Here is a 20,565-nt window from a genome sequence, read left to right on the forward strand (position 1 = left end):
TGCGCTGACGCAAAGTCGGAAGGGGATGTGACGCCTGGCACCCCGTCGTATATCTCGCTTTATTAGTCGGGGATCCTTGATTGGGCTGAAGAGCTGGAGTGCAATGGGCGGGGACCTTTTGTAACGCTGTTTATCATTGGTGCCAGCCCTGTGCGCGGCCCCCAAAAATTAACGTTGGCCGGCAAAAGAGTCATCCCAGCAGCACAGAGACAGGGCTAGCTAGGCGTTGGTCTAACAACTGGAGGGAGATAGTAGTAGTCGCAAGTCGAAACAGTACAGTTGTGGATTCTGGCTGTGTTGTGTTTCTTGTCGACTGCAGAGACTCAGCTCAACGGAGAGGCAGGATGCGATGCTGACAATGAATGGTGGTGAAGTGAAGTTGAGAGGAAGAAGAATTGAGGGAAGCTTTGCGAGAAGTCTGTGTACACGCATGCACACCGGTACCTTGGTACCTCTCAAAACGTGACATGCGGCATGGCAGTTGCTGGGAAGGGGCAACTGACGTTAGTACTATAGGTAGTACCTATTACCCGACTATACTAAACTGCCCTGCTCGATATCGAAGCGACTCCAGAGAACTTCCATCACATTAACATCAAGTCACCTACTAACCTATAAATAGCGTCCAGGGCTTCGAATGGGCAGAGCTACAGCGGCCCTAGCACACAATTGGCCATAATTCACGCCTCACAATCGCCAAGATTGCTCTAATTCTTGGGCAGTCAAGTCTCGTCAAGTCTGGAACTCGTATCCTCAAGCACATGCAGGTGGCGTCCGTGTCTAAACCACAGCGGCGGCATGCAAGAGAAGAGAGAGTGAACATGTGCACAGAACAAGGCACAGCGAGCCAGTATCCAGGGGTGTAGCCACTGTGTTTTGTCCTAATCGAATCCCCCCTTCTTTTATTTCCTTCCTTCTTTTTGACATGGGACTCCTTCGCGTCCTGCATCAACCCAAAGCTGCGGCTGAATGTACCGTTACTGTTGCTGTTGCTGTAGGTACTAGGTAGTCTTCTGCTCTCCGTAGTCGGTACGTGGGACGTCTTTTTAACATTGACCAGCAGGGGATTGGACCCCACAAGACAGGCCTGCAATATTGCGATTGGCTCATATCGAGTGCCAATCTTTATCTCTAACCTTGTTTAGCTCGAATCATGCCGTATTTCGGTCTAGTGTCGCTTCGTTTGATGCCTCGATGTTGCTTGCACTAATTGCAGCCCTGGGAAATACCTCTAGCCAGTCCCTCACTTTCTGTTCTGGCATTTACTCATATCCATCCATATGGCTCTTCTGCAAACAAACAACCCGACGCCTGCTTCGGAGTCATTATCACACCCGTTGGGGCTGCGAGCTAGAATTACTGTTGACTACGAGATGCCTTGGGGCAGCAGTAGCACCAGGCAGCAAGTGGTCAATACATGCATGTACTCGTACTCGTGCAGTACTAAGAATGGCAACGAGGAGACGAGCAGTGAAATGATGCTTCACACCGGCATCCCCCCTGCTGGCGATCCCCTGCCCAGGAGAAGCAACCTCCCCGTCGCATCACCCTCATTGCCGGGATCCAGATGCTGCAACATGGAACACAGAAAATATACCGAGGGACTCGTACGAGAACCAGAACCAGCACCATCACCAGCACTAGCAACTAGCAACGCCTAGTATTAGCCCTGTTTCTAGCAGTCTTCTTGGGCTCAACTCACGGGCCTTTCCCGCCCCCGGGTGACCTCGCCTGTGATCCTTCGGTGCCTCGGCCGTGTGAATTCTGGATTCCAAAACAGCATCAACAGACTACCTAGTAGTACTGCTACGTCACCGTTGTTACCTGTACGCCCTCTCCAAGGTTCTCGCATCCTCCGTATCGGTCCATCAATCCATCCATCCATCCATCCATCCATCCATCTCTTCTCCCTCTCTCCAGCATCGGCTCCGTTCTCCGTCCACACAACGATGCCGCGCACGCTGATTCCGTCCCGCTACCAGCCCGGACCCTTGGAATCCTCGCAGTGGAGCCTGAAAAGGGCGTACCGCAGATCCCTTGGCGTGAATGCTCTAAACTGGTCCCTGTCCGTACAGGTAAGCAGGCGGATGCCCGTTTAGCTCCTGAATCACGGCTGTCGCTACTCGATGACCGACGGGTGCTGGGGTTAGAGCCGGAGGGAGCTCTGGCACTTGGGTCGTTCTGGTTCTTGGGGCTCTGCCTTGGTCGGTTTCACGGCTCATGTTTTGCTTTGCTTTTGCCTCGCTGTGTGACTTATAAGCCTTGGCTGATTCCCACTATCCACTGCGTCTCTTCTGGAATCGATTTTAAACCAAAGACTGTCTCCTTACGCCGTGTATAATTTCTCCTCTGGCTACTCGAGCAATGAGATATTCTGCTCGCTTTCATCATATAATTTTCCAAATAGCACGTGCTTTATTTCGAACACATTGAGCCTGAGTTGAACGCGCCTGTCAATTGACACAACTCCCACAAGATTCCACGTTGAATCATACTGCGCCCACCAAAAAAACTTACACACTCTCTATAACTTGACTTAAAGATTCAAGCGGTCGATTAAAACATTTGGGTTTGGCCTCAGGGCAGACTCTTGTCCTGTTATTATGCCTGCAACACAGCGATCCAGAAGTCTCTCCCAAAGCCCTGAGCCTTCATCAAATAAGAGCAGCAGTTGCTCTACGCCGCCAAAAAGGGGTAAAGCAGGCAACAAGGACGCCGAATGGTCCGAGGTCACAGACCCCGAAGAGAGGAGGCGGATACAGAATCGCATTGCACAACGCAAGTTCCGTACGTCGCTCCAACCGCATCCTAGCTGTTCCAAGCGCCAGCTTGCTAACTACTTCGTACAAAGGTGGCAAAGTTAAAGAGCAAAAAGAGAGAGCAGAGCGTGAAGCAAAAGACAAAGAACATGCCGGCAACAGCTATCGCATTCCCGAGCCAGACGATGTGGACAGAGAGCCAGAGCCATCAGGCCTTCCGTGGGGCAGTGTGAGCCTGAGCCATATCGTATCTCGGGGACATGAGGCCGAAAGCCGCAAGAGTAGCGGGCAGGGAACATACCTAGAAGACAGCTTTGTCGCTAGGAATTACTCCTCGTCTTTCAGCTCTGAGGTGCGCCAGACTGCCAGTTATAGCAGCGGCGGAGCCAACGACGGCTACCCGGACGAGAATACCTACGTCTATGATGGGCCTACTTTTGGTCAATCCTATCCCATGCTTTCCTGAACACACATGAACATACCTATTCTTATATATAATTTCCTTCTTCCTCTTCTTCCCGCTCTTTCTACTCTTTTACCTTCTTCTCTCTCTTCTTCTTTTTTTGTCCAAGCCTCATTTCCTACAGTTGTCGGATTTTTCGTCGATATACAATGTCTTCATGTTTATACCATCTGAGTTATCTAAAGGCGCGGGCGCATATACGGGAAAGCATAAAGACGTTGATGAACACTACACCTCTTCTCATTGATAACGAACAAGATATACAACAGCAGTCATGGAGTTGTCTGATACATGTATATAGCTTTAAATAAATAAACTGGGACTATTGCTGTGCTGGCATCCAAAGTTGATATGAGTGATCCTTTGCCCCAAGTTTAACTACCGTGCATGTAGGCTAAGGGTAACCGGCAGCCCCCTTACATTATGTCTAATGTTAATAATAATCGGTTACACAAATGTGTGTTGGTTGCGGTTTGCGACGGCAGATGATGAACAGGGGCCTTTATTTTGTGGCTCTTGATCTAGAGTGGACAGGCCGATCATCTCGGGGGGTTCAAGCCTCGCGCCGGGCGGGCTGCATGAAGGATCCGGCACACAACTTGCTGCATAATTAGGTTACATGCCATGCTGCGCACAAGCAACTTGAGAATCCACTTTAGCATTTTGTAGCTGTTTCCTGGCAAAGTGTTCGAATTTTGTGACAGAGATTTCCGTTTGTACGTGGGAGCGTCGGTGGGGTGAGTAAGGCGGAAGATCCTCAGCCAAGCTTCTTAGGATAGAATCCATGGCTAACTAAAGAGAAGCAACGGATGTCCTTCTTTTCAACTTTGTAAATTCCGGTTATATTAGAGCTGGATATGCCATGTTTAGAACCAGGAGATGCAGATTACAAAAGTAGACTTCAAGTCACCCTTTGTTTACATTAGTAATGGATCGAGATTCAACACTTTGCCTCGGCATTATCATGCATAACACTCCAAGTTCGACTGTCGACGAGTTGCCTCGAACACGTTAATTAGTATTATCATACGACAACACCTTATAATAGCCTACTACCTACTAATCTATTAACTCTGCTTACTATGAATTTATCTCACTTCCGCCTTCGTTGTCATGACGCATCAATTCTCAAAGCTCCCACTCATGAATCAGCCTCAAATTTCCTCTCCGGGGTATTTCGTATCGTTCCTGATCTCGCGCTACTCGGGCAGGTGCCACAGTCCTTCTCACCCCACCTTCCTTCGCTCGGCAAACGCTCCCGTTTGCGCTGCGTACCTGCCTACGCTCAGTGTGGGGTGCTACTCACCGCCCGGCAGAAAGCCCATATTTTTTTTTTAATTTTGGTGCAGCAGCTCTTTCTAGCTGCAGATCGCCGCAGCTGCCACCAAGATTTCTCAAACTTCAACTTGGTCTACGCGCATTCTCAACTACGCACGACTGAGTCTCCGAATAAACAGGAATACGTTTACCGCGATTTACTCAACCTATTCTGTCTTGTCCACTTTCCTCATCTGCAAGTCATCATGGGCGCTTCTGCCACCGACAAGAAGGCGGATTCCGAGCGAGGTAGGTTTTTCGTCGCTCTCTCTCTCCCTCTCTCTCTTTTTTGAGGGCAGCCACATATTGGGACTTCAATGTGTCCGCATTGCCTATAACCTTTACAAGTCTTTTGAAGCTCATTATAACTTTTCGCAGCTGCTCGCAAGGCCCTGAAGAAGGCCCGCAAGGCCGAGCGCAAGGCCGTTAGCAAGGCCAATGGAAAGTTAGCCAAAGAAGCTTCTGATGATGCCAAGAACCCCATCTCAGGCAAGAAGAAGAAGCAGAAAAATGACAAGGAGCTGGAGACGCAGCTCTTGGAAATTGAGAAGAAGCGTCTTCAGAACTTGGCAGAGTCCAACAAGCTTGAAGCCGAGGCCAAGCAGTTGTTGAAGCAGGCTGAGGATGCCGACAAGCTGAGCAAGCGCGTGGCCAAGGCTCTCAAGGTACGAAGCTCCCCATGCTAGTGCACACATGGCTTTGCATCTGTTATTGACTTTGCATGCAGAAAATTACCGAGGATGGCGACAGCCAGCTACCTTCCAACCTCAAGCATGACGACGATGCCGACTCCTCGGACGGCAAGGACGTTGGCGCCTTCGTGAAAGACGCTGTTAATTCTACCACGGTCATCCAAAAGCCAAAGGACAACAGTGCTCACGAGGCTATTGAGAAGGAGAACAACGGCGAAAAGAAGAAGAAAGATAAGAAGAAGTCTAAATCCAAGTCTGAGGAGGCCAAGGCCATCGCAGAGCATGCGCCCACCGCGAAGGCGAAGGCTGATGGCAAAAGAAAGCGAGAGGAAGACAGTGCTGAGCAGCCAGTCAAGAAGAAAGAAAAGAAGACAAAGGGAGGAGAGAAGGTTGCGAAAGTGACGACCGAGCCAGACAAGATTCAAGGCCTCGAGGGAGGAGCAGCTCGACAGGATAAGTTCCTTAGACTCCTCGGAGGTAAGAAGGCCGGCGTCAATGCCACCAAACCAGGCAGCATGGCCTCCAGCCAGGGCAATTCGGTCCGCGCCGAGGCAGCCATCCAGCAGCAGTTCGAGGCTGGCATGATGCTCAAGGAGAGTGGCCACAAGCGCCGCGGTTTGGGTGCGTAGGGCTGCCACATCCTCTGAGCGATGATGTTTTGGCAGGCCCATCAGTTGTACTACTATACTGCATACAGCATTGTCGTTTCGCATTGCATGTCATGTTTGCATCTGTTCATCACGTTGACTTTGACGGATGAAGATTATAAGGCGTTAGATAGGACTCACAGGAGATACCACATGGAATGATTTGTTTCTTGTTCTCTGTTTTCTCCTCTCATCAATTCCCCAAGTACTAGATTTACAATGCCCGTGCGCCGTAAACCACCATGATGCCAACTCTAGGATCATGTCGCAAATAAGGCAAAATACGCAAATGAAATGACAATGTAACAATAGTGGCGGCAGCAGGAAGACACTTGACGGCACTGACAGGCCATCAACTTTGCTATCACTCTCGCCTCCCACGCCCACGTTCGCTCTCCTTTCTTCTATAATGTCACGGCCTCTGCCATTTTCTGGCAGGCCTTGGATCCTTTTCCTCCAGCTTATTTTTTTTTTTTTTTTGTTCTTTTCGCTTTATTTCGATTCGAATTTGTCAGGTAGGTAGCGAATTTAAACTAGAGGCCAAAGAAGCGCGAGAGGAGCTCAAAGACGAGTCCGCCGAAGACGACGAATCCAAGCAGGGCTGCGCCAGGCAAGTTAGCGCAAGTTTAAGATGAGCGATTCGAATTGGACGTACCGAGCCAAAAGATGGAGATGGGCGACTTGGGAGTCTCTTTGGTGCGCTTCTTGAGCTGGTCCTCGGACTTGCCCATCTTGTTCTCCTGGTCTTTGGCGAACTTGGCGTTGCGCCGGCGCTGCTCGAGGGTTTGGGCCTGTAGGATTGGGGCTGTTAGACATGTTTCGTACTTTTATAGATGGTGAATTGGAATGATTGATGCTTACCATTGTGATTTATGTGCTTGTTGAGGGAAATTGGCAAAACGTTAAAGTGTAAGACGTCGCTGGAGATGTTGCGCCCAGCCTGGGTGATGCGACTTCTTATACCAGAAAGCTTTAATTAGAGGGTCGGCGAATTAGTTCGGATGTCGTGTCAAATCTGAAGGAGTTTCGATAGTTTAGGACAGATTTTGTTTTCTTTGCAAGGAAAACCGCGAAAAACAAGTCAATCAATGAAGGAGCGGAAGGGGCGATTAGAGAGAATCGAAAGGAATGGAATAGGAAGAAGTAAATGGCCAGCAAGATTGGATTTCAGGGATCTGGACAAGGACATGTGTCGTCAAGGGAAAATAGCCGGTCGGCGCTATCTAATCAATGGGGAGGTTCCGGATACGAGCTCGCGCCGGTTACGGGGAGTCGCGGGCGAGGTAGTCGGTACCTCGTGTAGCCTGCGGGTGCCTGGGGGAGCTGCCTGTACGAGTATGAGCACAGGTGCTCTAGCGCATGGCCTAGAAACGGTCCAGCCCCAAGCTCAATGCTGTCCTTTGCGGGGTGCGACATGCTGGACAATGGGCCGAACGGAGCGATGCGACAGCGCATGATCCCACTGGAGGCCCGTTTTAGCGGGCAGCAGCGCTACTAAGACAGAGGGTGTACGAGGTTAGTACTGGACAGGTACTGTCCGCCTGCACCGCCACAGGGCGCACGATCCATGTACCTCGCTCCGTACCTGGCATCAATCAATGGTTCGGATCTGCCACCCAGAACTTAGCGCCCTCTTTAGCAGGCCCGTGATGCTAAAAAGTTGCGCTACGATTTTCGGCCCTATGAATGACGGAGCCCGAGAGAAACTGGAGCTTTTTTCGTTGTCAACCGGTGCGGGCATGCGCTTCCAGCGTCCAATGAACCGGCAAAAGCACGCATTGGACAAGTGCATCCCCTTGAGAACGACTTGTCGCGATTCCGGCCGAAAACGATGAATCCGGCTCTGAGGCTGGTCTTGCGCCAGAGATCGGCTGCTGCTGCTGCTGCTGCTGTTCCGCGCATCGCAGCTGTGCGACAGGCGAGAAGCTATGCGACGAAACAGCCAAGTCCAGTGGTCAGCAGCCCTTTTTCTTACCTTTCTCGTCCTCAATTATCCTTCATTCATTGTCTTTTTTTTTTTTTTTTTTTGGTACTGACTGCGGTGTGTGTGTGTGTGTTGCGCAACAATAGGCACAGTTCTACAAGACGTTTACCCGCCCGATAGGCAAAGTCCTCGTCCTCGCCGTCTTCACATACCAGGTCGCATACTGGACCTGGACGAAACTCGAGGCCGATGAGCACATCGCGGAAGCTGACGGTGAGCGAGAATGAGTCCTAACGTCACCGGATTTCTCTTATGGAGAGCCGAAGCTGACGGGAAATGTGTGTGTTGGAATAGCGACGATTGCAGCGCTGGAAAGCACTGTGAATGAATACAAAAAGACAAAAGACGGGAAGAAGGATGCTTCATGAGGGAAAGACATCGAATGAGAATTAAAGATTGGAAGGGCATTGAAACTTCATTGGGAGTGGTGATACGATATGAAGAAGAACATATCCAAAGCCATCACGATACAGACGACAAACATATCCATAAATCGGTGCCAAATGAAAAGGCCGCGGAAATACCATCATCGTTAACAATCAAAGGGCCCTCAGCTCCTATTAATGCATGCATTTGCCTGTATTCCGTTCCTCTATACTCTTAATATTGCCAATCATCACAGACGTGATTCAAATCGCCAGCCAATCTCCAGGCTTCTATTCAAAAAAAAAAAAAGAGCCGCTGCCAGCCTCATCATAAAACAGCCTTGGTCAAATTATATGTCGCCCGTAAAACGCCATGCTCCTCTTTCTTCTCAAATAGTGAACCAACCTTTCAAATCCTGTCATCGCTAACCATGAACGCCTTGCACGCGGCATAAATACCACTTTCCTCTTTCTTTTCACACCTCATATCATAGCAATAGACTCGAACCAAGACCAAGAGCCGCAACAAGGAGCAACAGGCTGGGCTTGATTGCTCCCGATGCGCTGACTTGAGTTCTCGGCTCTCCTGGGTAATTGCAAGTAACTGCTCCGCCGTTACGGTCTCGTACCCCGTAGCTCACGTTGAATCCAAGCTTGCCAGCCTCGGGGCACCCAAAGCCAATCGCCGCTGGACATCCCTGGACGACCCCATAGCAGAGATCCGCGCAAGGCAAGATTTCCTTGTAGGGACCCGGTGCGATCACCTCGTCTATGAAGGTGGTTCGGGATGTGTTGAAAGCCGGCGTCTTCATAAGCTCTTGTCTTAGCGCATCCGGCAGGAAAGTGCCATTGGGGAAGGACTGGGCGACGTTTCGAGGAATGGTGTAGTTGTTCTGCTTTGAGAAATCCTCACAACGGGGGATAGCCACGGCGCAGAGCCATTGTTTGTAAGCCACCGTGCAGTTGTTGCAGTTGACCGCTAATGAATATCGCTGCGTCGACGGCGCTTCGCAAGGAATTTGCATCATGACCTTTTGAAAGTTGGCATACATCTGCTTGGCATACGCGTCGTAGAGATTTCCCAGCTCCGTGTTGTTAAACTTGTTGTTGCCAGGAGCCGCCCACTGCACGTCGTCGCAAAAGTCCAGGTCGGTGATGAGATTGCAGTTTGTCCCTTTTCAATTTTGTTAGCACAAGGCTCAATTGCACCCATTTCCATCTCCCAGAATGCGAAAAAGTAAAGTCATACCTGCTGAGGTCTGGAAGTCGGTGGGTGGAAAGACGGTGCCTCCGCCCCCAATTACCCCTGTGCTTTGCCTCTTGGAGTTGGCTGTTGTATTCACAAGCTTGACCAAGATTCCGTTATATGACGAACTGGAGTTGAGCCCTTCAAAGTAGTACTGCTGCCTGGGCCAGCCACCCGGGCCCTTGTCGGTCATCTTGGTTCGGACCAATTCATTGTTATTCATTTGTCCATTATCCAGTCTTTTCGAAGCAATCTGAGCAACATTATTCATTCCGCAAATTGATCGCGTGAGTCCGTCTAGAATGGGCGCCTTGGTGCCCTGGACATAAAGTTCGTACTGCGGACCGGCGTTCATGATGGACTCAATCTGGCTTGTATTGCTCGTCAAAGCCGCTGTCTGGAGCAGGGCAGATTTGGCGTCACTGTCCATCCATAACAGTTGGCCATCCTTTGAGTTGTATTGGTAATAATAGGCATCAATGGATGCCGCAATCTCAAAATTGTATATGCCTTGGAAGTCTTTGGTGACATTCGGGGCCGAGACGGTGACGTATACCTCTCCTGTTGCATTTAAGCTGTACATGACTGCTCCTTCTACAAATGCCTTGGACTGAACTCCGGCCGCAGGTTTCGTCACGTCGGGGCATCCATCTTTGCTGGAGGTAGAGACGAAGAAACGAAGCTGCGGGGGTGTCGATGCTGCGTCCGAAGATGTGCTGTGTGGTTGAAGGCAGGTGTTTGCAGACAGGTAGAGAGTTCTTGTAGGACCACTGCCTTGGTCGTCATTTGGTGTATTATTATTATCATCATCATCAGCACGCCTATCCAAGTCTTGATCATCCCTTTTCAGCTCTTGTTTGGAGTTGGAAGAGTCCGAGGTTCCACTGCCGCTGAAGATGACGCTCTTCGGCACCACATAACAGGCAGAGGCGCCAGGCTCAAGATTCAATGGGATCGGGATGTTGTTCTGTAGAGGGGTCGAATCGACGGGGGCTCGACCAACTATTCCGCGATCAAACAAGGCAAAGTCGGGTTCGTAAAAGGAATGCGATTCAGCATCCAGCCGCAGAGGCCCTGCCGGAGTCGTCAAGTCGGACAGAGGAGGTGCTACAAGCTCCAGAGCGAGCGCCGCGGTGGGTGCGAAGAGAAAGATGTAGAGCATCAAAACAACCAGCAGCCCCGCGAGAGAGGCCGCAAGTCGCGATTGCAATGGGGTCAGTAGCATCACAGGCGCATGCCGAGCGGGCTTCCGTGATGTTGGTTGTCGCTTGCGAGAAGGGCGTCTAGTAATGCGGCATGTTCTTTTTTTCTAATTGTGATACGTCGATCGCCAGGAGACATGTGATATCATGGTGGATCTCTGCAATGTTTCAAGAAGAGAAAAAGAAGAGAAAGAAGAAAGAAAGAAAAGAACAAGAAAAGAAAGAAAGAACCTCCTTCTCCAGCCGTCGGCTGGCGTTGTCGGCTTCGCTTCCGCTCAATGGTTTGTCAGATAGTCGTTTCACGATAATACGGAGTACCAGATGCCGGTTATCAGGCGGGTGGCAGTTATCGAAGTGCAAGGGGGGGCGCATTCAGGGAGAGGCGCAGCTCATCCGCACAGCCACGTAATCCGCAATCCAGCAGCCGGTACCTCGTATCCCTGACATTTCTGCACCGTCGAGACAGAGAGAGAGACAGAGGGCACACCGAATGCGCATGCGCACACGCAAAAGACCAAAAAAATGAGTGTTATTCTTCACTTTAAAGTGCTAAAAAGTAAATAAACCAATGGCTTTCAGTAAACAAATACACAATGCGGTAGCGTCCTGGGCGGTCAACTGGTGGCGTCATTGGCTGGGCCGGAGAGCTCATGCTCCTACAATTCAGCTTTAACTGAACTCCTGCTCGCCGCAAAGCACCAGAATCTTCCCATTGTCACATGTGCATTCCCTCTTCAAACCGATACTTGATTGCGCCCTACAGCCTCCAAGTCATGACACCTTCTAAAACAAAACATGCGTTATCGAAATTCTGGTTCCCATGCTCTTGGTTCCTCAGATAGCCCTAATCCTCCTCCGGAAATCCAACATGTGCCGGCGATTCCGTGATACCCCATTTTATTCCCAATAATCGGTTGTTTCAATCTGGCCTGTCCTCCATCTTCGGGGTCTACAGCACCTGGTCCGGGACTTGGCGAGCAAGTGGTTGATCTTTGCGACCAAGTAGAAGTAGTTGCTCATGCTAGCATGATTTACTGAGTCTTGTCAAAGGCATCAGTCTTGGAGCGGAGACCGGCGGAAGTGCCAGGGCCCTGGAAGTATCGGCCGAGGGTAGGGGCAAGGAAAGATCGGAAAACGACCTCAGCGCCGCTACAGGGGAAAAAATTAGATTTTGCTACTCGTAGAAGCTTTCTAGAAGAGAAACTTACCGGAAAGTGGGCAGAGCCAGCCACAGCAGGAAGATGAACTTGAAGACAAAGTAGAAGGGGAACCAGTAAACAATGCTGAAGAAGCCCTCGACGACGGTGAAGAAGGCGAAAACAACCCAGTACTAAAAATAGAATTAGTCGCCGTGGTTCTTTGATCCGTGTAGGCGCAATGTGCAGGGGCAATCAGAAGTAACTCACCGTCAGCCACTGGGTGTCATCTTCTTTGGACTGGGAGAACAAAGCGCCCAGAGAGTAGTAGCCAGGGAGAACAAAGCCGGCAAAGTTTGTGAGGAGCTGGCCACCAATGTTGAAGATGATGAGGAAGAAGTAGAGAGCAGCAACACCGATGACGGCATAGGCCTTGGGGACACCAATCTGCTTCTCGAGGTTGTTAAGGGCGGGGTATTTGGAGAGCTGTACATTTGACAAAGTCAGCACGCAGAGCTCGATTGAAGGCATAGCAGAGGCCGAGGCGGCGCAGCAGACAAACCTCCTTATCAATGACGCTCAGATAATCCTGAGCCTTTGCCTGGGCAGACGCCATTTTGCTTTAGGGTGAAGCTTGATGCTCAAATTTGCGCAGCTGTCGACGTGGTGATTCTTGCGACGACAGCAAAAGGTCCCCGCAAATAAAAAAATAAGAAATAAATAAGCACAAGGAGTAGATGGATAAGTAATGGTAGCGCTAGGGGAGATGCTTCGTGATAACAGAGGAGAGCAAGAGGAGGAGAAAAGTTACAAGATAAGGGCGGATGCAGGAATGGGAGTGATGATGGTATTAAGAGGTTGATCGAGCCCGGATTTCAGGAAGCTTTGATAAATAGCGTCAGCGGCTTGGGGCTTGTGGAAGTAACAGGTTGCACTTGGCAAGGGAATGGACGGGCTACGTGTGCTGAGTCGATCTGCTCCGTGCGGAAACTGGGGCCATGCTGGTGTTAGGGCCAAGGTTTCGGCATCCGGCAAGGTACCTGCTCAGCCCACCAGGGCTTGGCCGGAGTGAGGGGTATCTGCCTTGGGCGAGATACACGGCGCCCTAGCATCTGGATGGAAAGGTCGGATATTCTGCGGTGCCGCTTCAGGTGTGGTGGAGGGGAAAACGCAGCAACCTGAAAAAGACGGCAATGGAAGACCAATGGAAGACGTCAAGACAAAGCAGATAACGCAGCGAGATGGAGCCCAGCGGAGCATTTCCTGAGTGTGCCTAGCTACGGGATGTAGAAGCGCCGTACAAGATGCGTACCGGTACAGCGCAGCGCTCGTCACGATCCAGTGCTGACTCGAGGTACTCTGTACGTGGCGACGACTCCGCACTACCCAGGAGTGTTCCGGGCATTAGTCGGTCCCCTGGGGATTTGGACTACTGTAGGACGTCAGCAGCAAGGGGTCGTGAGAGGTCTTGGAGAGCTGCGAGGGAGCCGCCGACAAGAGGCTGTCGGACCATGAGCGCGCGCATGTGATATCACCTATCAATATCTACCTAGTACCTTAGTACTAGGCCTACCTACTTGGAACAAGTACCGTGCAGCGAGGCGCTGGGCATGCAGGGAACTAAGGCCAGACTGAGAGTAGAGTGAAGGATACGAACCTGAAGAACTGAGCAGGAGAGTAACCGCTTGAAGCCAAAAGGTGCCATACCGCTTCTTATGTTTTACTGTACTTGTCAGAATGATGAACTACCTTACTATATGAGAGTGTTGTTACGGGATTACAAGCGCTGTCCGGCACCGCATCCGGGAGCTACCAAGGAAATTGAACTTGGATAAAGCCCATTAATAGTGCACTGAGTAATATGGTTTCACTCTCAATAGAGTACAGTTGACTACCTGCATTTGCAGCTTATTTGGCAGTTCCAAGTCTAGCAGGCAAGATGAGAAAGAAAGTAATAAAATATACTATTTTGTTTTTGGTTTCTCCTGCATCCCTTGGTTCATGCATAGGTATTATTCAGAAAAAGCCTCCATATAATTCGTCAGGTATGACATGACAGCCCTTTCAAACTTCTTTTGTTATTGCCCCGCTCCTCACAATTCGGCCACAGCTGGAATTCCACCTAATTAGTGTGCAAGCCTGCTTACCTAATGTCGCAAAGTTTGTTATTCTGCCTTTTGTTTAGTTTTGCCTAGTTTGGCTTCTTGCCCAGTTGGGGTCCTGCGTCTGCCCGTCTGCTCTTCTCCTCTCGTTGGCCTCGCAACAGAAAGTCAAATCACAACAACAGCTGCAGCCAAAGTCCGACTCGGCACCAACCACCAGGCGCGCGCATCGAGAGAATCGCCCGTGCAGCTCCTGTGCAAAAGTCGCTTGAACCGGCCCCTTCTTCGCTTCCATCTTGGGATTTTTTTTTTGACCCTTGCTCGCGTCTGGTCGCGGCGAGATCCGGGTCGCCAAACCTGCTCGTGTCTCCGGTCCACAGCCAATGTTTGTTGTCTAGCAAAAGTCATTTTGACGACCAAAGTTCAGCCCTTGAAACTCAACCACGCCAGACTCCCACCATGGAACAGGGTATGTCTAGCCCGGCTAGTGCGATTGCGTTTCTCTTTGCATTCTTCTACGGCGCTGCCAGCTAACTCCTTTCTCCCCTGTAGATAATTCAGCGACACGCGCAACGGCCAAGGCTAGGAAGCGGCCTCTCTCTCGCGCTTCAACAACGTCGATTCACAGCGCTGCTACCCAGTCCAATCTGGACCAGACAGCCTTCGCCGAGGCCTCATCTCTCTATACCGGCCAATGGATCCCCAGCGAGCACCACGGTCACTCTAAAGACATGGGCGCCGCACCGCAAATGTCCCCTGAAGACATGATCCTGCAGGCGGCGACCCACATGCAGTCCTCGAACCACGACTTCTCTATTGATGGGTCTATGGGACCTGCCATGGCCCATCACATGCAATATCAACAACATCACACAATGACGAGGCATCCGCTGCCTGCCGAGCAGTACGGCGCCAATGCGAGCTTCACCGAGGGCGACAGCCAGATGCTGGATCGCGAAGAGAACGAGGACGCCGACTCCATGACGGGGGCCGCCGGTGCCGTCAAGACGGCGACAAGATCTAGTGCCAACAACGAGCTGGAAATGCGACATCTCTACAGCGCGAACCGGCATCGCAGTCTCCAGGACGTGGCACGTGAGCTGCATGGGAACGAGCGAGGGCCCAACTCAGAGCGCACTCGCCAGGTTTTTGCCATGCTATGGTATGCGCCGTGTGCTCTATGTGTTTAGTATTGCTCATTCTGACCTTGTGCGTTTGCAGGATCAACTCGGTCTGTTCCAAAGGGAAGGGTTCGGTTCCTCGCGGTCGAGTTTACGCCAACTATGCCTCACGATGCGCTACCGAAAGAATAACAGTTTTGAACCCAGCCAGTTTCGGAAAGTTGGTCAGAGTTCTCTTCCCCGGCCTCAAGACACGCCGTCTTGGAGTTCGAGGAGAATCAAAGTACCACTACGTCAACTTCGCCATCGCTGAGGATCAGCCAGAAGCGAAGGAGCCGCTGCCGCAGCCGCCGAGGGCGCTCCCGGAAGCTGCAGCAGGTCTTTCTCAGAGCCTTGGGTGAGTCAAGGACGAATCTACGATGCAAATTTGGAATTTAGTTTATATAATAAGACTTGTTACTGATCCAGCTGCAGCGTCCCAACACAGCCTGGCAACAACAATGTTCGCCGGGATGTACTGCCTTCGCCTCAAACAGCCACACAACCTCAAATCAACCCCCTACCGACCAAGTCATCCAACAGATCCCACAGCCTCTATAACCACCCCGACCTCAGCAACATTGATAACGTGAACGCTACATCTAACAAGACGGAGCTGCAGCTGGCGTTTCCGCCCCCAGATGAGAGCGCGTTCGAGCAATCCGAGCCAATCGCTCTACCTCCGATTGAATCCTATCTCCCTCATGGAACCGACCCCGATGCGGCCAAATCGCTGTCCGCCCTGTACCGATCACACTGCACATCCTTGGTAGAGTGCATTCGGTACTGCCGTGAAAAGACCTTCTTCCACCTATACACGTCTTTTCAGGGCACACTGACCATGCCCGTCCAGAAGTTGTTTGGACACCCGGCCCTCGCCCCATGGATTGAAGGATGCGACATTGCTTTGTATCAACGCATGATGCGCATCGTCTCTGGCTTGACTCTTCAAGTCGTTCCCAAGCCAGTTCTCGACACCCTCCGCAACATTTCCGAGAGATTAGTGCCCCATATTCGGGACTCATTCCAAGGCCAGCCACAGCACGTTATTACGGCCAAGGAATCGCCGGCTGCCATTTTTGCAGCCCTGTTGGATCGCGCCCTGCGCGTCAATCTGACGGCCCATGCGGCTGCCAATATGCTTTCAAACCCGGCCAATCGCGATCAGATGTATGTCGACTGGATCACCATGATTCGCGCTCGCAAGATTGCCGAGTGCGTTCCAACCCGCGGCATGGACGACGTCGTCACCTTGCTCGTGACTGAAATTAGAGATTTGCTAGATCCGGCAAATGTTCCCTGGGAGGTGGAATGTCTAACAATTTACGGGGATGTGGTCACGCGCAGTGGTCGTCAATCGGACGCCGATGCTGGCGTCGACACATCAGGTCAGAACGTCTTGGACAGATGGGTCAATTTCTTGCAAAGTCTGCCAGCAAAGTTCCCTTATGCATCACATGCAGATATTGTGTGGTGTGTTGAAAGAGTTGGGACCGCCGTCATGCGAGATCTCACATTAGCCCAAGGTAAGAGCTTTGGCTCCTGGTGGGTGACAAAGACGTGGGTGGACGAGATGACGTGCTTCTTGGCCGAGCAAGGCGGATTCATGAAGGAAAGCGCCAAAGCACCCATGCCGGCGGCAGAACCTCAGTCTCAGGTCTCCAGCAAGCCCACGAGCAGACAGGTTTCCCGATACAGCAGTGGCAGCGACGACGTGAGCGTGGCTCATGTATCACACACGCAGCCGGGCCGAGCGCCGTTTCCACCACCAAACAATACCAACTCAGCCCCGATGATTGCCGATTCCCACGATGATAGTGGCATAGGAATCCGGACTCCTGAGGAAGATTTCCCCATGGATAAGTTCACTTTCGCGGGAGCAGAAGGTCAGGGGCTGGAGCTGGCAGCGGGTGCAAGCTTATAGTAACCCTTTCCTGCGTCCGCGAAAGCACATCAACTAACCGCCTTGCAAAACAAGAAAAAAAAGGAAGAAGTTTTAAAAATATTGGAAAGATGGAAAGAAGAGGGACGAGAGGATTTTAATTACGCAGTGGATTGCTTCCGGCCTGGGCCAAGATCAGCTCGACCAAAGCTCACTGCGATAGGAGACGGATTAATCACTGTGATGATCGGACGAATGGACGACGACACGACATCTGGACTGTAATAAAAGGCTTCCGCACGGATGGTTCCGACCGGGGGATTGGTGTTTTTTTCTTCTGTTTCTTGCTATATATTTCAAAGGCCTTGCGGTGGCCATCTTGTTTCCCGCTGGTTGTTATTCTTTTTATTCGAGGGGAGGACCATGGCAAGGGGCGTGTTGGAATAGACGGGGTGTTGGCAATCACTGGATAGGGTGTACGATGTATTCAGCACTTGTTTCTCCGGATACGGTGTGAAGGGCTTCTCTGCTGCAGATGTGTTTTTTTCTTTTGATATCATGATAGCTGAGCAGAGTTTCTAGGTATGTCATGCATGTTGTGGCTCACCAGGTTGCGCCACAAGTAAGGGAATAGGATTCATTCGAAAGGACAAGTTGGTGCGTCTCACGAAAGCAAATCGTGAATTAATCATTGCAATTGGAGAAGTAGTCAGAGAGAGAGAAAGAAAAGGAAAATCATCTTTGTTACCACTGGCTGCAATAGGACAACAACTACTACCATTGCCCTCTTCTTATACGTAAGCCGCCACAGCCAAGTAAGACGGATGCGTTCAACGGCAGTGGTTGGATTCATGTCCAGGGGTCTGTGTCTTATCTGAGACTCACCATCGGCGTAAAACAGTGATGAGATGGGCATCAAATCAAGACTCAATTGATAAAAGCGATGACGAATAACCGCTTTGCCGTGCCTTGTTCCGCCACTTTCGGTTTGAAAAATTCCCTCGAACCAGATTTCCTTGTTCAGTTCGGAGCGGACGAAAAAAAAAACTGGAGACGAGCCTCGCCGTTCTTCGGCCCACGCCACATACAAAACCGGCTCCATCACTCAGATTTTGGACCATTCGGTGTCCGAAACGCCCCTCCACTAAAGTTGTGACTCTTTCGATTCATTGGAGATTCGGACTGAGCTGAGGCAACCCTTTTTTTTCTCCCCTTGCCTCTTCTGCCATTGGAGGCTTTTTCGATCTGTGGCTTTCTCTCTTTTTTTTCTATCTATTAAAAAGCTACTACATACTTTACTGTCACTTGTTTTTTTTTTCTGACTTCGAGTCGTGAACATTTTACTCTTTTTTTTTTCTCTTTTTACTTCATTGTCTTCGAGGGGGTAATTGGACCCAAGACAAAGGCCATCTAGTGGAGCACAGAGTGGCCATTTAGCGGATTCAGTTCGATTCCGAAGTCGCTAGCAGCAGGAAGCATCGTCACCATGGGCAGCTCGACATGTGATAATTCGTCCGACCTGGGCTGGGTGGTTCAGAAGTTTGGCGGCACGAGTGTCGGAAAATTCCCAGACAAGGTGAGTTGAGAATTGAGGTTATTTTCGATTCATTCTGTCCTTTTCCTTTTTTTTAGAGTTTGCGGGGTGTCAATGGGGTCAATGCTGATGCGCGCTCTCATGATAGATTGCTCGTGATATTGTCAAGTAAGTTTTGTCCGCATGTGGCGATGGTGAGTCGCGCAATGTATGGCCTCCAGCTCATCCATGATACTACTACAGAGCCAATCTTTCGCGGAACCGAGTCGTTGTTGTATGCTCTGCTCGAAGCACAGGCAAGAAGGCCGAGGGCACCACCAGTCGGTAAGAAACTGCCCCCCCATGTTGGATCTGCTGCAACTTGAAACGGATTTCTCATTGTTTCGTTATCCAGGCTACTTGCTGTCTACACAAAACTCAAGAACATCGCTACGCCCCTCAGCTCCGAGGAGAAGCAGCAAGAGTTGATTGAGCAGGCCGCGGGGCTCATCCAAGATGTCTGCAATGATCACGTCGCCGCCACCCAGACCTTTGTCCAGGATCCGGAGTTGAGAGATGCCTTGGTAGCCAAGCTCAAGGCAGAGTGCCAGGAGTTAATTGAGTACATCATGGCCACCAAGAGATTCAACCTTGAAATCAACTCAAGATCAAAGGACCGCGTCATCAGCTTCGGCGAGAAGCTCAGCTGCTTGTTTATGACGACATTGCTACAAGATTCGGTATGTCTACCTAGAAAAATTGACGAGAAAATTTCTGTACTAGGTCATCTCGCTGACGTGTAAACTTTTTTACCCCCTTCTAGGGAGTTGATGCCGAATATGTGGACTTGTCAGACGTTTTGCATAACGACACCCCTTCTCCATCCCTGGATGCCGGCTTTTATAAGCTGGCGGTAAGCAGATTTCTCAAGAAACTCACCGCGTGTGAGCACCGGGTCCCGGTCGTCACGGGCTTCTTTGGAAACGTCCCTGGCAGCTTGATTGATGGAGATATTGGTCGCGGCTACACTGATCTCTGCGCAGCCCTCTGCGCCGTGGGGTTGAAGGCGGACGAGCTGCAGATCTGGAAAGAAGTGGACGGCATCTTCACGGCAGACCCGTCAAAGGTCCCCACGGCTCGATTGCTACCATCCATCACGCCGTCAGAGGCCGCCGAACTGACGTTTTACGGCTCCGAGGTCATCCACCACCTTACCATGGACCAGGTCATCCGGGCCCATCCGCCCATCCCCATTCGCATCAAGAACGTTAAGAATCCACGCGGAAACGGCACGGTGGTGATTCCGGACCCGATTCTGTCGGCAGCACAGCAGCTGCATCGATCACGACCTGGGCAGCGGGCCCTGTTCAAGAACCCCAGGCGCCCAACTGCCGTCACAATCAAGGATCAGATCAGCGTCATCAACGTCCACTCAAACAAGAGATCCATTTCACATGGCTTCTTCGCCCGCGTGTTTTCCATCCTCGACAAGCAGTCCATCTCCGTGGACCTCATCTCCACGAGCGAGGTGCACGTCTCAATGGCCATCCACGCTGACGGGATTCGATCGGAGGCGTTTGAGACTGCCAAGCGGGACTTGGCGGAGTGTGGAGATGTCAGCATTCTAACAGACATGGCTATTCTGAGTCTAGTTGGCGCGGACATGAAGAACATGGTTGGCGTTGCTGGGCGCATGTTTTCGACACTCGGAGAGCACAATGTCAATCTCGAGATGATCTCTCAAGGTAAGCAAAACCACTACGACTATGCATGTGTTTTTGCACCAGTTTTTTTTTTTTTTTTTTTTTTTTTTGGTTGGCTAACGCGTTGGATTTTATTCATTCTAGGGGCGAGTGAGATCAACATCTCTTGTGTCATTGACGCTCGCGATGCCACGAGAGCCATGAATGTTTTGCATACTCATTTGTTCACATTCCTAGATTAGGGGGGGCGGTTTTGGCCATGATACCTAGCATTGCGGCGCCGATCTATTTATGTTTTAGAGCAATTTATATGCACAGGGTTTCGGTTGAGGTGATACAGAAGGAACTGTAAAGGCTTATCGCATTGCGAGGCCTTTCTTTATTATTTTCATTA

General features: G+C 50.8%; 8 protein-coding genes across 8 annotated transcripts; 5 read left to right on the forward strand and 3 right to left on the reverse strand.

Moving 5' to 3' along the window:
- Positions 1-1,949: 1,949 nt before the first annotated feature.
- Positions 1,950-3,225, forward strand: Triagg1_9887 (uncharacterized protein; the record flags this gene model as incomplete). The annotated part of the gene is made up of 3 exons (XM_062904894.1): positions 1,950-2,075; positions 2,550-2,787; positions 2,852-3,225. 3 exons carry the CDS (start codon positions 1,950-1,952, stop codon positions 3,223-3,225), a joined length of 738 nt encoding a protein of 245 aa, XP_062751107.1.
- Positions 3,226-4,745: 1,520 nt separating this feature from the next.
- Triagg1_9888 (uncharacterized protein) lies at positions 4,746-5,860 on the forward strand (the record flags this gene model as incomplete). Its single annotated transcript, XM_062904895.1, has 3 exons — positions 4,746-4,788; positions 4,918-5,204; positions 5,267-5,860. 3 exons carry the CDS (start codon positions 4,746-4,748, stop codon positions 5,858-5,860), a joined length of 924 nt encoding a protein of 307 aa, XP_062751108.1.
- A 551-nt stretch (positions 5,861-6,411) lies between these two features.
- Triagg1_9889 (uncharacterized protein) lies at positions 6,412-6,742 on the reverse strand (the record flags this gene model as incomplete). Its single annotated transcript, XM_062904896.1, has 3 exons — positions 6,412-6,479; positions 6,534-6,669; positions 6,740-6,742. 3 exons carry the CDS (start codon positions 6,740-6,742, stop codon positions 6,412-6,414), a joined length of 207 nt encoding a protein of 68 aa, XP_062751109.1.
- A 967-nt stretch (positions 6,743-7,709) lies between these two features.
- Positions 7,710-8,089, forward strand: Triagg1_9890 (uncharacterized protein; the record flags this gene model as incomplete). Its single annotated transcript, XM_062904897.1, has 2 exons — positions 7,710-7,832; positions 7,949-8,089. 2 exons carry the CDS (start codon positions 7,710-7,712, stop codon positions 8,087-8,089), a joined length of 264 nt encoding a protein of 87 aa, XP_062751110.1.
- A 626-nt stretch (positions 8,090-8,715) lies between these two features.
- On the reverse strand, positions 8,716-10,698 carry Triagg1_9891 (uncharacterized protein; the record flags this gene model as incomplete). The annotated part of the gene is made up of 2 exons (XM_062904898.1): positions 8,716-9,401; positions 9,477-10,698. The coding sequence occupies 2 exons, from the start codon at positions 10,696-10,698 to the stop codon at positions 8,716-8,718; spliced, it is 1,908 nt and encodes a 635-aa protein (XP_062751111.1).
- A 1,008-nt stretch (positions 10,699-11,706) lies between these two features.
- Triagg1_9892 (uncharacterized protein) lies at positions 11,707-12,427 on the reverse strand (the record flags this gene model as incomplete). The annotated part of the gene is made up of 4 exons (XM_062904899.1): positions 11,707-11,824; positions 11,884-12,005; positions 12,082-12,297; positions 12,374-12,427. The coding sequence occupies 4 exons, from the start codon at positions 12,425-12,427 to the stop codon at positions 11,707-11,709; spliced, it is 510 nt and encodes a 169-aa protein (XP_062751112.1).
- Positions 12,428-14,372: 1,945 nt separating this feature from the next.
- On the forward strand, positions 14,373-16,997 carry Triagg1_9893 (transcriptional regulator family: RFX DNA-binding domain; the record flags this gene model as incomplete). The annotated part of the gene is made up of 4 exons (XM_062904900.1): positions 14,373-14,382; positions 14,466-15,075; positions 15,135-15,431; positions 15,509-16,997. The coding sequence occupies 4 exons, from the start codon at positions 14,373-14,375 to the stop codon at positions 16,995-16,997; spliced, it is 2,406 nt and encodes an 801-aa protein (XP_062751113.1).
- Positions 16,998-18,441: 1,444 nt separating this feature from the next.
- Triagg1_9894 (uncharacterized protein) lies at positions 18,442-20,413 on the forward strand (the record flags this gene model as incomplete). The annotated part of the gene is made up of 6 exons (XM_062904901.1): positions 18,442-18,531; positions 18,638-18,657; positions 18,733-18,813; positions 18,884-19,208; positions 19,292-20,213; positions 20,316-20,413. 6 exons carry the CDS (start codon positions 18,442-18,444, stop codon positions 20,411-20,413), a joined length of 1,536 nt encoding a protein of 511 aa, XP_062751114.1.
- Between the last annotated feature and the right edge of the window lie 152 nt (positions 20,414-20,565).

Source organism: Trichoderma aggressivum (assembly GCF_033847375.1).
Source record: "Trichoderma aggressivum f. europaeum strain CBS 100526 chromosome Unknown scaffold_061, whole genome shotgun sequence".
In the NCBI taxonomy this organism is placed as follows: domain Eukaryota; kingdom Fungi; phylum Ascomycota; class Sordariomycetes; order Hypocreales; family Hypocreaceae; genus Trichoderma; species Trichoderma aggressivum.